Genomic DNA, 12,492 nt, shown 5'->3' on the forward strand with positions numbered 1-12,492 from the left:
GTCAGACGGAGCCACGTGGAGCCCACAAGGTAACAGGGCGCTCCTACCCCCAGGACGCACCCTGTTGCCTTGTCGTCTCCTCGTTTGCCATCTGGTCTCCTCCCGAAGCTTCTAAGGTCTCTTTTGTCCAGAAAAAAAATCATCAAAAAGTTTTATAGCGTTTGGACTACGTTTGGTACTGAATTTCTGAAAAACCAAAAACAAGCATAAAACAACAACTCGGACCAGGCACTAGGTTAATAGGTTAGTTCTCAAAAAATAATATAAAATTGCATGCTAGAACATATAAAGTATTCAAAATTGATAGTACAATAGCCTGAAACAATAAAAAATTATAAAAACGTTGGAGTTGTATCAAAGACCAGGGTGACCCCTTTTACCAGGCGTGTGACACCTCTTCTCCTACGTGTCATGGTAAAAAGGGTTGCACCAGTATGCAGTTTGACAAGACAGACACCTAGCCCTCATGGCAAGGCTCAAGGCGACACATATAACCACTTTTAATACGATAGGTATATCATTGTACTAGTCATTGTGGTAATCCCTTGCATGTATAAAAGGAGATCCACAACCATGTAGCAAGGGGTTCAGACTCTTCACACTCTCACACACCATAAAGCTAGGGTTTAACCTGCTCCCGGCAACAAGAAGCAGCACCTCATCTTCCTCCTGGAACTCCTTGAAGAGAAGGATCCTAGTTCGTCATTGTAATCATGCACTTGGTTAATACAGACAGCAGGACGTAGGATATTACACCTCGCGGTGGCCTGAGGCTGGGTAAAAGACCACGGTGTCATCGCATTTTCTTCACTATGAGCTAGAAGTCGATCTGAGTGTTTAGCCCCTGGCCGAACTCTAAAAGGGGGTGTCCCTCGACCCTTGTGTCGTGCTTGTGCGCATGGCACTCATCACAATGATGATCCGGTGTCAACGACGTGAAAAGGTGAAGGTGGTGGTGGATCTGCAAGAGGTTGCGACTACACGAGTCTCATATTTTCACTGTCGATGCCTAATAAAGTGAAACAAGGACTAAGTTTGGCATTAGAGAGCTGCCACATCAAACCATTCATAATTTCAAGTTGCTAAATTAAAGTTCTATCAGCTCAGTGAAATTAACATGAAAAAACCCGAATAAAACAGAGTCGCACACACAATATACATAATCCATTACAGAATTCAAGTAGTACGTAGCAAATTTAGTTGTCAGTCTGTCACTAGTGTGCTGCATTACAATTATAATATACTGGTATTCAAAAAACACAAGTTCAAAGTTGCAGATACCACTGGAGTCTGGATAATAGTATCGTCAAGTCATGAATGAAAATTCTAAAAAAAAAGCCCTGGTGAAACTGTCATGAAGGAACGTGGCATGGACAATGTCAGGTTGCTCGGTGGCCCTTGGCACTGGAGCGTGAGGCCCGCTGGAGATGCGGCTTGCCGGAGTAGTGCTCCTTGACGTTGAGCTTGGTTAAGAGGGTCACGGAGCAGACGTCGCACCACAGGTTCATCTCCCCGGCGGCGCAGCCCACCTTGTTCCGATGCTTCCTCCCCTTCTCGTGCTGCTTGAGGTGAACCGCCGTCATGCACCGCACGTCGCACACGGCGCACACGACGGAGGGCTTCTTGAACGCGGACGCCGGTCTGGCCGCGGCCCTCGGGTGAAGTCGGGGCCTGCTGCTGGACGGGGCGTGGTGAGCGGCAGGTGCGGCCGGTGTGGGAGCGTGCTGCCGCGCGCTCGGCAACGGCGCCGGCTGGTACTGCATCCCCGGTGGCTGCGCTTGGGTCGGTGCCGGCTGGTACTGCATCTGCGGGGGTTGCGCTTGATCAGGCTCCGGCTGCTGGTACTGCATCTGCGGTGGTTGCGCTTGCGTTGGGGCCGGCCGGTGCTGCTTCTGCGGTGGTTGCGCTTGCGCCGGCGCCGGCGGGTACTGCGTCTGCCGCGGCTGCGCCTGGTATTGCTGTTGCAGTGGCTGCCCTTGCGCCGCCTGCTGCCGCCTAGGCTGTGGTGGCGGGTATTGCTTCTGCGGTGGTTGTGCCTGCGGCGGCGCCGCCTGGTACTGCTGCGTCTGCGGTGGCCGCGCCTGATACTGCCTCTGCGCCTGCTGCGCCTGCGCCGGTGGCGCCTGATACTGCCTCTGCCCTTGCTGCGCCTGCGACGGCGGCGCCTGATACTGCCTCTGTTGTGGCAGCGCCTGATGCTGCCTGTGCGGTGGCTGCGCCCCAGACTGGTGTCTCTTCTGTGGCGGCTGGCAAACACCGGGGAAGCCTGGAGGCGGTCCGGTAGCCAGCCTCTTGTTCCACTGGCATTGTGCAGGTGCAGGTGGAGGTGGCCGCGGCGGCTGCACCTGAATGAAGAGGAAACAAAATACCTGAGGCCAACAATAATAGAAATCTTGACAGAACAAAATTGCAGAGCAAATTGTAGAGACATTTTTTCTCTAAATAAACCACTCACAAATAATGAAACATACGAACAGGTGCAGATGATTAATTAGTACGAGCTTATGGATCAACTGAATCCGGAAAACATGATAGGTTGAGTTTCTCCACGCACTTGGTGGATTTCTTATCTGTCCCAGCTAGAGATTGTGATATATGCTGCAGGCAAGTACTCCCTCCGTCCCATATGATGTAAGACGTTTTTTGGTACTAGTGTCAAAAACGTGTATCCTAGTTATACAGTTCTTCTACAGCTAGCCCGGTGGATTTGGCATCAACATCTGTGACTAAAATCCGATGCAATGACATTCATTATGGGTGTAAATTATTATGGTTTCTAGCCATGAATGAATAAGAAGTTAAAAACCATACTTCCAATAATTGATAAAATCCCAAACTGAAATAAAGCATCTCTTCGAAACAGGTTTTCAAAGATAAAGCAACGACCAAGGTCCATACATAACGTATGAACAAGTCTGAATAATAAGCCAAAAATCAAATACTAGAATGTAAGCAAAAAGAATCCTCTCAACATCCTTGAAGTACCTTCTAGCTATGGAAGAGGCGCGAATACTGTACCAACTAGCACTGTCATGTTAAGCTAATCCATAGTTTTCATACCATATACGAGATGCCGTAAACACACATGAAAACTAACTGCTCGCGCGAGGAGGAAACGAATCAAATTTAAAACTTAGGAGTAATACCATGTTGAGAAGAATACAATCGAGATGCAAATCCATATCGATGTGGAGCAACATGTTGAAAAAGATATAGCACTAAATTTTAAATTTCAAATAAAACAATATCGCACTGCTAACCTGTGGGGGAGGAGCGGGGTTCCTGAAGATGGCCATGCAGTCCTGTTGGCCGCCGGGCACCTGGCCTGCTGTACCAAAGGTGGCAATGGCAACCCCCTCCTCGTCTTCCTCTTCCACCTTGATGGCCGCATGGATCGGCATTGCAGGATCGGAGTATTTCATGGACTCAGAGCGGATGCGGAGTAGTTGTTTTTTTCAGGATGTGAAGTAGTGAGAGCGTGAACACAGACAATGTGGTTAATTAGTGGGAGCTATGACTTTGAAGAGGAGAGGGAGGAGAGGGGATATAATGATTTCTAGCGTTGGTTCACATCACACGTTATGTGTGTTCGGCTAAAAGATATTTTTGCCACTGTCTCCCACATGATGTTGTTTCTAATTAGAGGGGGGAAAAGACCTAGAGAAATCTCATATATCTATTTATTGTAAAACCGACTCCTAATGCAACGTTTCATGTTAAGAGCATCTCTAGCAGACCCCGCATCCGGCCGGCCCACAAAACGCGTTTGCAGTTCACGGAAAATCGGCCTCGCGGGCCGGCGCGGACGGCCGCAGATGCAGACCCCGCATAACGGACCCGTAAAAATGGATATTAGCGGAATATGCTCTTTTACGAGCCGGCTTTGCGGGGTCTGATTTGGCGCAACTCCTCCTGGCCTGGAAAACCTAAATTTGCACCTTAATTTGATCCAACATAATGCATTTCTTTGCTTTTTCAACAACATTGGATACATAAGACATCACCAAAACTTTGCTAGAATAGAAAAAAAAACAAGAACCACAAGTATGCATTTTAGAAGATTTCCAACTTCCATAACCCCTCCCATTAGTTGGACTAATATCTTCTTCATGCATTCGTTGTTGATCTGTGGATTCTTGATTTCGCATTCTTATTTCTTCATCTTTGTTTTGAAAGAAGTAGACGTTGCTTCCCCTCTAGTTGCACATGCAGCCGCATCATTGCCTTCGATTCTTCTAAGGAGTGCGTCAACGTCTATTAAGTTTCTTCCTATCAATAAATCAATGTATTCGCCTTCCCAAAACCAAAATGAGCATCCATCTTCCTACACCCATGATGATGTTCGACATGAGCTACCGCAATTGAACCAAAGAATGAGCTATCAAAATGAGCCGAACGAAAACAGCACGTACCCCATCGTTTTTGTTGACGAACGTAGTAATTTCAAAATTTTCCTACGCACACGCAAGATCATGGTGATGCATAGCAACAAGAGGGGAGAGTGTAGTCTACGTACCCTCGTAGACCGAAAGCGGAAGCGTTAGCACAACGCGGTTGATGTAGTCGTACGTCTTAACGATCCGACCGATCAAGTACCGAACGCACGGCACCTCCGAGTTCAGCACACGTTCAGCCCGATGACGTCCCTCGAACTCCGATCCAGCCGAGTGTTGAGGGAGAGTTTCGTCAGCACGACGGCGTGGTGACAATGATGATGTTCTACCGACGCAGGGCTTCGCCTAAGCACTGCTACGATATTATCGAGGTGAATTATGGTGGAGGGGGCACCGCACACGGCTAAAAGATCAATGATCAATTGTTTTTTCTCTAGGGTGCCCCCTGCCCCCGTATATAAAGGAGCAAGGGGGAGGTGCGGCCGGCCAGGAGGGGGCGCGCCAGGAGGACTCCCTCCCTTTTCCTTGTTGGATTAGGAGAAGAGGGGGAAAGAGGTGGAGGAGAAGAAGGAAAGGGGGGCCGCCCCCCTCTCCTTGTCCTATTCGGACTAGGGGGAGGGGGCGCGGCCCTTGCCCTGGCCGCCTCTCCTCTTCTCCACTAAGGCCCACTATGGCCCATTAACCCCCGGGGGGTTCCGGTAACCCCTCCGGTACTCCGGTAAAATCCCGATTTCACCCGAAACACTTCCGATATCCAAATATAGGCTTTCAATATATCAATCTTCATGTCTCGACCATTTCGAGACTCCTCGTCATGTTCGTGATCACATCCGGGACTCCGAACAACCTTCGGTACATCAAAACATATAAACTCATAATATAACTATCATCGAAACATTAAGCGTGCGGACCCTACGGGTTCGAGAACTATGTAGACATGACCGAGACACGTCTCCGGTCAATAACAAATAGCGGAACCTGGATGCTCATATTGGCTCCCACAAATTCTACGAAGATCTTTATCGGTCAAACCGCATAACAACATACGTTGTTCCCTTTGTCATCGGTATGTTACTTGCCCGAGATTCGATCGTCGGTATCTCAATACCTAGTTCAATCTCGTTACCGGCAAGTCTCTTTACTCGTTCCGTAATACATCATCTCGCAACTAACTCATTAGTCACAATGCTTGCAAGGCTTATAGTGATGTGCATTACCGAGAGGGCCCAGAGATACCTCTCCGACAATCGGAGTGACAAATCCTAATCTCGAAATACGCCAACCCAACAAGTACCTTTCAGAGACACCTGTAGAGCACCTTTATAATCACCCAATTACGTTGTGACATTTGGTAGCACACAAAGTGTTCCTCCGGTAAACGGGAGTTGCATGATCTCATAGTCAGAGGAACATGTATAAGTCATGAAGAAAGCAATAGCAACATACTAAACGATCAAGTGCTAAGCTAACGGAATGGGTCAAGTCAATCACATCATTCTCCTAATGATGTGATCCCGTTAATCAAATGACAACTCATGTCTATGACTAGGAAACATAACCATCTTTGATCAACGAGCTAGTCAAGTAGAGGCATACTAGTGACACTCTGTTTGTCTATGTATTCACACATGTATTACGTTTCCGGTTAATACAATTCTAGCATGAATAATAAACATTTATCATGAGAATAAGGAAATAAATAATAACTTTATTATTGCCTCTAGGGCATATTTCCTTCAGTCTCCCACTTGCACTAGAGTCAATAATCTAGTTCACATCGCCATGTGATTTAACACCAATAGTTCACATCACCATGTGATTAACACCCATAGTTCACATCATCATGTGACCAACACCCAAAGGGTTTACTAGAGTCAATAATCTAGTTCACATTGCTATGTGATTAACACCCAAAGAGTACTATGGTGTGATCATGTTTTGCTTGTGAGATAAGTTTAGTCAACGGGTCTATCACATTCAGATTCGTATGTATTTTGCAAATTTCTATGTCAACAATGCTCTGCACGGAGCTACTATAGCTAATTGCTCCCACTTTCAATATGTATCCAGATTGAGACTTAGAGTCATCTGGATTAGTGTCAAAACTTGCATCGACGTAACCCTTTACGACGAACCTTTTTGTCACCTCCATAATCGAGAAACATATCCTTATTCCACTAAGGATAATTTTGACCGCTGTCCACTGATCTACTCCTAGATAACTATTGTACTCCCTTGCCAAAATCAGTGTAGGGTATACAATAGATCTGGTACACAGCATGGCATACTTTATAGAACCTATGGCTGAGGCATAGGGAATGACTTTCATTCTCTTTCTATCTTCTGCCGTAGTCGGGCTTTGAGTCTTACTCAATTTCACACCTTGTTGAAGGAAATATGCCCTAGAGGCAATAATAAAGTATTATATATTTCCTTATATCATGATAAATGTTTATTATTCATGCTAGAATTGTATTAACCGGAAACATAATACATGTGTGAATACATAGACGAACAGAGTGTCACTAGTATGCCTCTACTTGACTAGCTCGTTAATCAAAGATGGTTATGTTTCCTAGCCATAGACATGAGTTGTCATTTGATTAACGAGATCACCTCATTAGGAGAATGACGTGATTGACTTGACCCATTCCGTTAGCTTAGCACCCGATCGTTTAGTATGTTGCTATTGCTTTCTTCATGACTTATACATGTTCCTCTGACTATGAGATTATGCAACTCCCGTTTACCGGAGGAACACTTTGTGTGCTACCAAACGTCACAACGTAAATGGGTGATTTTAAAGGTGCTCTACAGGTGTCTCCAAAGGTACTTGTTGGGTTGGCGTATTTCGAGATTAGGATTTGTCACTCCGATTGTCGGAGAGGTATCTCTGGGCCCACTCGGTAATGCACATCACTATAAGCCTTGCAAGCATTGTGACTAATGAGTTAGTTGCGGGATGATGTATTACGGAACGAGTAAAGAGACTTACCGGTAACGAGATTGAACTAGGTATCGAGATACCGACGATCGAATCTCGGGCAAGTAACATACCGATGACAAAGGGAACAACGTATGTTGTTATGCGGTCTGACCGATAAAGATCTTCGTAGAATATGTGGGAGCCAATATGGGCATCCAGGTCCCGCTATTGGTTATTGACCGGAGAGGTGTCTCGGTCATGTCTACATAGTTCTCGAACCCGAAGGGTCCGCACGCTTAACGTTACGATGACAGTTTTATTGAGTTTTGATGTACCGAAGGAGTTTGGAGTCCCGGATGAGATCGGGGACATGACGAGGAGTCTCGAAATGGCCGAGACGTAAAGATCGATATATTGGACGACTATATTCGGACTTCGGAAAGGTTCCGAGTGAGTCGGGTATTTTTCGGAGTACCGGAGAGTTACGGGAATTCGTATTGGGCCTTAATGGGCCATACGGGAAAGGAGGGAAACACCTCAAAGGGTGGCCGCACCCCTCCCCATGGGCTAGTCCGAATTGGACTAGGGAGGGGTGCGCCCCCTTCCTTCTTTCTCCTTCCCCCTTCCCTTCTCCTACTCCCACAAGGAAAGGAGGAGTCCTACTCCCGGTGGGAGTAGGACTCCCCCCTTTGGCGCGCCTCTCCCCTTGGCCGGCTGCCTCCCCCTTGCTCCTTTATATACGGAGGCAAGGGGGCACCCCAGAGACACAACAATTGATCCTTGAGATCTCTTAGCCGTGTGCGGTGCCCCCTCCACCATATTACACCTCGATAATACCGTTGCGGAGCTTAGGCGAAGCCCTGCGTCGGTGGAACATCATCATCGTCACCACGCCGTCGTGCTGACGAAACTCTCCCTCAACACTCGGCTGGATCGGAGTTCGAGGGACGTCATCGAGCTGAACGTGTGTAGAACTCGGAGGTGCCGTGCGTTCGGTACTTGATCGGTCGGATCGTGAAGACGTACGACTACATCAACCGCGTTGTGATAACGCTTCCGCTGTCGGTCTACGAGGGTACGTGGACAACACTCTCCCCTCTCGTTGCTATGCATCACCATGATCTTGCGTGTGCGTAGGAATTTTTTTGAAATTACTATGTTCCCCAACAGTGGCATCCGAGCCTGGTTTTATGCGTTGATGCTATGCACGAGTAGAACACAAGTGAGTTGTGGGCGATATAAGTCATACTGCTTACCAGCATGTCATACTTTGGTTCAGCGGTATTGTGAGATGAAGCGGCCCGGACCGACATTACGCGTACGCCTACGCGAGACTGGTTTCACCGTTCGGAGCACTCGTTGCTTAAAGGTGACTGGCGGGTGTCTGTCTCTCTCACTTTAGTTGAACCGAGTGTGGCTACGCCCGGTCCTTGCGAAGGTTAAAACAGCACCAACTTGACAAACTATCGTTGTGGTTTTGATGCGTAGGTAAGAACGGTTCTTGCTAAGACCGTAGCAGCCACGTAAAACATGCAACAACAAAGTAGAGGACGTCTAACTTGTTTTTGCAGGGCATGTTGTGATGTGATATGGTCAAGACATGATGTGATATAATGTGTTGTATGAGATGATCATGTTTTGTAACCGAGTTATCGTTAACTGGCAGGAGCCATATGGTTGTCGCTTTATTGTATGAGATGCAATCGCCATGTAATAGTTTTACTTTATCACTAAGCGGTAGCGTAGTCGTAAAAGCAATAAGTTGGCGAGACGACAACGATACTACGATGGAGATCAAGGTGTCGTGCCGGTGACGATGGTGATCATGACGGTGCTTCGGAGATGGAGATCACAAGCACGGTGCTTCGGGGATGGAGATCACAAGCACAAGATGATGATGGCCATATCATATCACTTATATTAATTGCATGTGATGTTAATCCTTTATGCATCTTATCTTGCTTTGATTGACGGTAGCATTATAAGATGATCCCTCACTAAAATTTCAAGATAAAAGTGTTCTCCCTGAGTATGCACCGTTGCGAAAGTTCTTCGTGCTGAGACACCACGTGATGATCGGGTGTGATAAGCTCTACGTTCAAATACAACGGGTGCAAAACAGTTGCACACGCGGAATACTCAGGTTAAACTTGATGAGCCTAGCATATGTACAGATATGGCCTCGGAACACAGAGACCGAAAGGTCGAGCGTGAATCATATAGTAGATATGATCAACATAGTGATGTTCACCATTGAAACTACTCCATCTCACGTGATGATCGGACATGGTTTAGTTGATTTGGATCACGTAATCACTTAGATGATTAGAGGGATATCTATCTAAGTGGGAGTTCTTAAGTAATATGATTAATTGAACTTAAATTTATCATGAACTTAGTCCTGATAGTATTTTGCAAATTATGTTATAGATCAATAGCTCGCGTTGTTGCTTCCCTGTGTTTATTTTTGATATGTTCCTAGAGAAAAATTATGTTGAAAGATGTTAGTAGCAAAGATGCGGAATTGGATCCGTGATCTGAGGATTATCCTCATTGCTGCACAGAAAAATTATGTCCTTGATGCACCGCTAAGTGACAGACCTATTGCAGGAGCAGATGCAGACGTTATGAACGTTTGGCTAGCTTAATATGATGACTACTTGATAGTTTAGTGCACAATGCTTAACGGCTTAGAATCGGGACTTCAAAGACGTTTTGAACGTTATGGACCATATGAGATGTTCCACGAGTTGAAGTTAATATTTCAAGCAAATACCCGAGTTGAGAGATATGAAATCTCCAACAAGTTATATAGCTAAAAGATGGAGGAGAATCGCTCAACTAGTGAGCATGTGCTCAGATTGTCTGGGTACTACAATCGCTTGAATCAAGTGGGAGTTTATCTTCCAGATAAAATAGTGATTGACAGAATTCTCTAGTCACCATCACCAAGTTAGTAGAACTTCGTGATGAACTATAGTATGCAAGGGATGACGAAAGTAGTTCCCGAGCTCTTCGTGATGCTGAAATCGACGAAGGTAGAAATCAAGAAAAACATCAAGTGTTGATGGTTGACGAGACCACTAGTTTCAAGAAAAGGGCAAAGGGAAGAAGGGGAACTTCAAGAAGAACGGCAAGCAAGTTGCTGCTCAAGTGAAGAAGCCTAAGTCTAGTCCTAAGCCTGAGACTAAGTGCTTCTACTGCAAAGGGACTGGTCACTGGAAGCGGAACTACCCCAACTATTTGGTGGATAAGAAGGATGGCAAAGTGAACAAAGGTATATTGGATATACATGTTATTGATGTGTACTTTACTAGTGTTTATAGCAACCCCTCGGTATTTGATACTGGTTCAGTTGCTAAGAGTAGTAACTCGAAACGGGAGTTGCAGAATAAACAGAGACTAGTAAAAGGAGAGGTGACGATGTGTGTTGGAAGTAGTTCCAAGATTGATATGATCATCATCGCACACTCCATGTACTTTCGGGATTAGTGTTGAAACTAAATAAGTGTTATTTGGTGTTTGCATTGAGCATGAATATGATTTGATCATGTTTATTGCAATACGGTTATTCATTTAAGTTAGAGAACAATTGTTGTTCTGTTTACATGAATAAAAACCTTCTATGGTCATACACACCAACGAAAATGGTTTGTTGGATCTCGATCATAGTGATACACATATTCATAATATTGAAGCCAAAAGATGCAAAGTTAATAATGATAGTGTAACTTATTTGTGGCACTGCCGTTTAGGTCATATTGGTGTAAAGCGCATGAAGAAACTCCATACTGATGGGATTTTGGAATCACTTGATTATGAATCACTTGATGCTTGCGAACCGTGCCTCATGGGCAAGATGACTAAAAAGCCGTTTTCCGGAACTATGGAGAGAGCAACAGATTTGTTGGAAGTCATACATACAGATGTATGTGGTCCAATGAATATTGAGGCTCGTGGCGGATATCGTTATTTTCTCACATTCACAGATGATTTGAGCAGATATGGGTATATCTACTTAATGAAACATAAGTCTGAAACATTTGAAAAGTTCATATAATTTCAGAGTGAAGTGGAAAATCATCGTAACAAGAAAATAAAGTTTCTACGATTTGACCGTAGAGAAGAGTATTTGAGTTACGAGTTTGGCCTTCAGTTAAAACAATGTGGAATAGTTTCACAAATTCATGCCACCTGGAACACCACAGCATAATGGTGTGTCCAAACGTCATAACCGTACTTTATTGGATATAGTGCAATCTATGATGTCTCTTACCAATTTACCACTATCGTTTTAGGGTTATGCATTAGAGACAGCTGCATTCACGTTAAATAGGGCACCATCAAAATCCGTTGAGACGACGCCTTATGAACTGAGGTTTAGCAAGAAACCGAAGCTGTCGTTTCTTAAAATTTTGGGGTTGCGATGCTTATGTGAAAAAAGTTTCATCCTGATAATCTCAAACCCAAATCGGAGAAATGTGTCTTCATAGGATACCCAAAGGAGACAGTTGGGTACACCTTCTATCACAGATCTGAAGGCAAGACATTCGTTGCTAAAAATGGATCCTTTCTAGAGAAGGAGTTTCTCTCGAAAGAAGTGAGTGGGAGGAAAGTAGAACTTGATGAGGTAACTGTACCTGCTCCCTTATTGGAAAGTAGTTCATCACAGAAATCTGTTCCTGTGACTCCTACACCAATTAGTGAGGAAGTTAATGATGATGATCATGTAACTTCAGATCAAGTTACTACCAAACCTCGTAGGTAAACCAGAGTAAAATCCGCACCAGAGTGGTACGGTAATCCTGTTCTGGAGGTTATGTTAATAGACCATGACAAACCTACGAACTATGAAGAAGCGATGGTGAGCCCAGATTCCGCAAAATGGCTTGAGGCCATGAAATCTGAGATAAGATCCATGTATGAAGAACAAAGTATGGACTTTGATTGACTTGCCCAATGATCGGCGAGCCATTGAGATTAAATGGATCTTCAAGAGGAAGACGGACGCTGATAGTAGTGTCACTATCTACAAAGCTAGAATTGTCGCAAAAGGTTTTCGACAAGTTCAAGATGTTGACTACGATGAGAGTTTCTCACTCGTATCCATGCTTAAGTCTGTCCGAATCATGTTAGCAATTGCCACATTTTATGAAATCTGGCAAAGGGATA

The 12,492-nt window shown here is 45.1% G+C and overlaps 1 protein-coding gene across 1 annotated transcript; it reads right to left on the minus strand.

Moving 5' to 3' along the window:
• Window positions 1–1,195: 1,195 nt before the first annotated feature.
• On the minus strand, window positions 1,196–3,484 carry LOC123167719 (proline-rich protein HaeIII subfamily 1-like). The gene is made up of 2 exons (XM_044585581.1): window positions 3,261–3,484; window positions 1,196–2,345 (listed from the first exon to the last, which is right to left on the minus strand). Exons 1-2 carry the CDS (start codon window positions 3,420–3,422, stop codon window positions 1,380–1,382), a joined length of 1,128 nt encoding a protein of 375 aa, XP_044441516.1. The 5' UTR covers window positions 3,423–3,484; the 3' UTR covers window positions 1,196–1,379.
• Between the last annotated feature and the right edge of the window lie 9,008 nt (window positions 3,485–12,492).

Source organism: Triticum aestivum, chromosome 1D (genome assembly GCF_018294505.1).
Source record: "Triticum aestivum cultivar Chinese Spring chromosome 1D, IWGSC CS RefSeq v2.1, whole genome shotgun sequence".
In the NCBI taxonomy this organism is placed as follows: domain Eukaryota; kingdom Viridiplantae; phylum Streptophyta; class Magnoliopsida; order Poales; family Poaceae; genus Triticum; species Triticum aestivum.

What these genes read in the sequence shown, in the direction of transcription:
- LOC123167719 (XM_044585581.1), bottom strand. Translation starts at nt 3,422, where the DNA reads ATGAAATACTCCGATCCTGCAATGCCGATCCATGCGGCCATCAAGGTG. An exon ending in ACCCCGCTCCTCCCCCACAG is followed by an intron (nt 2,346 to 3,260) that starts GTTAGCAGTGCG and finishes CTCTTCATTCAG; the next exon opens with GTGCAGCCGCCGCGGCCACC.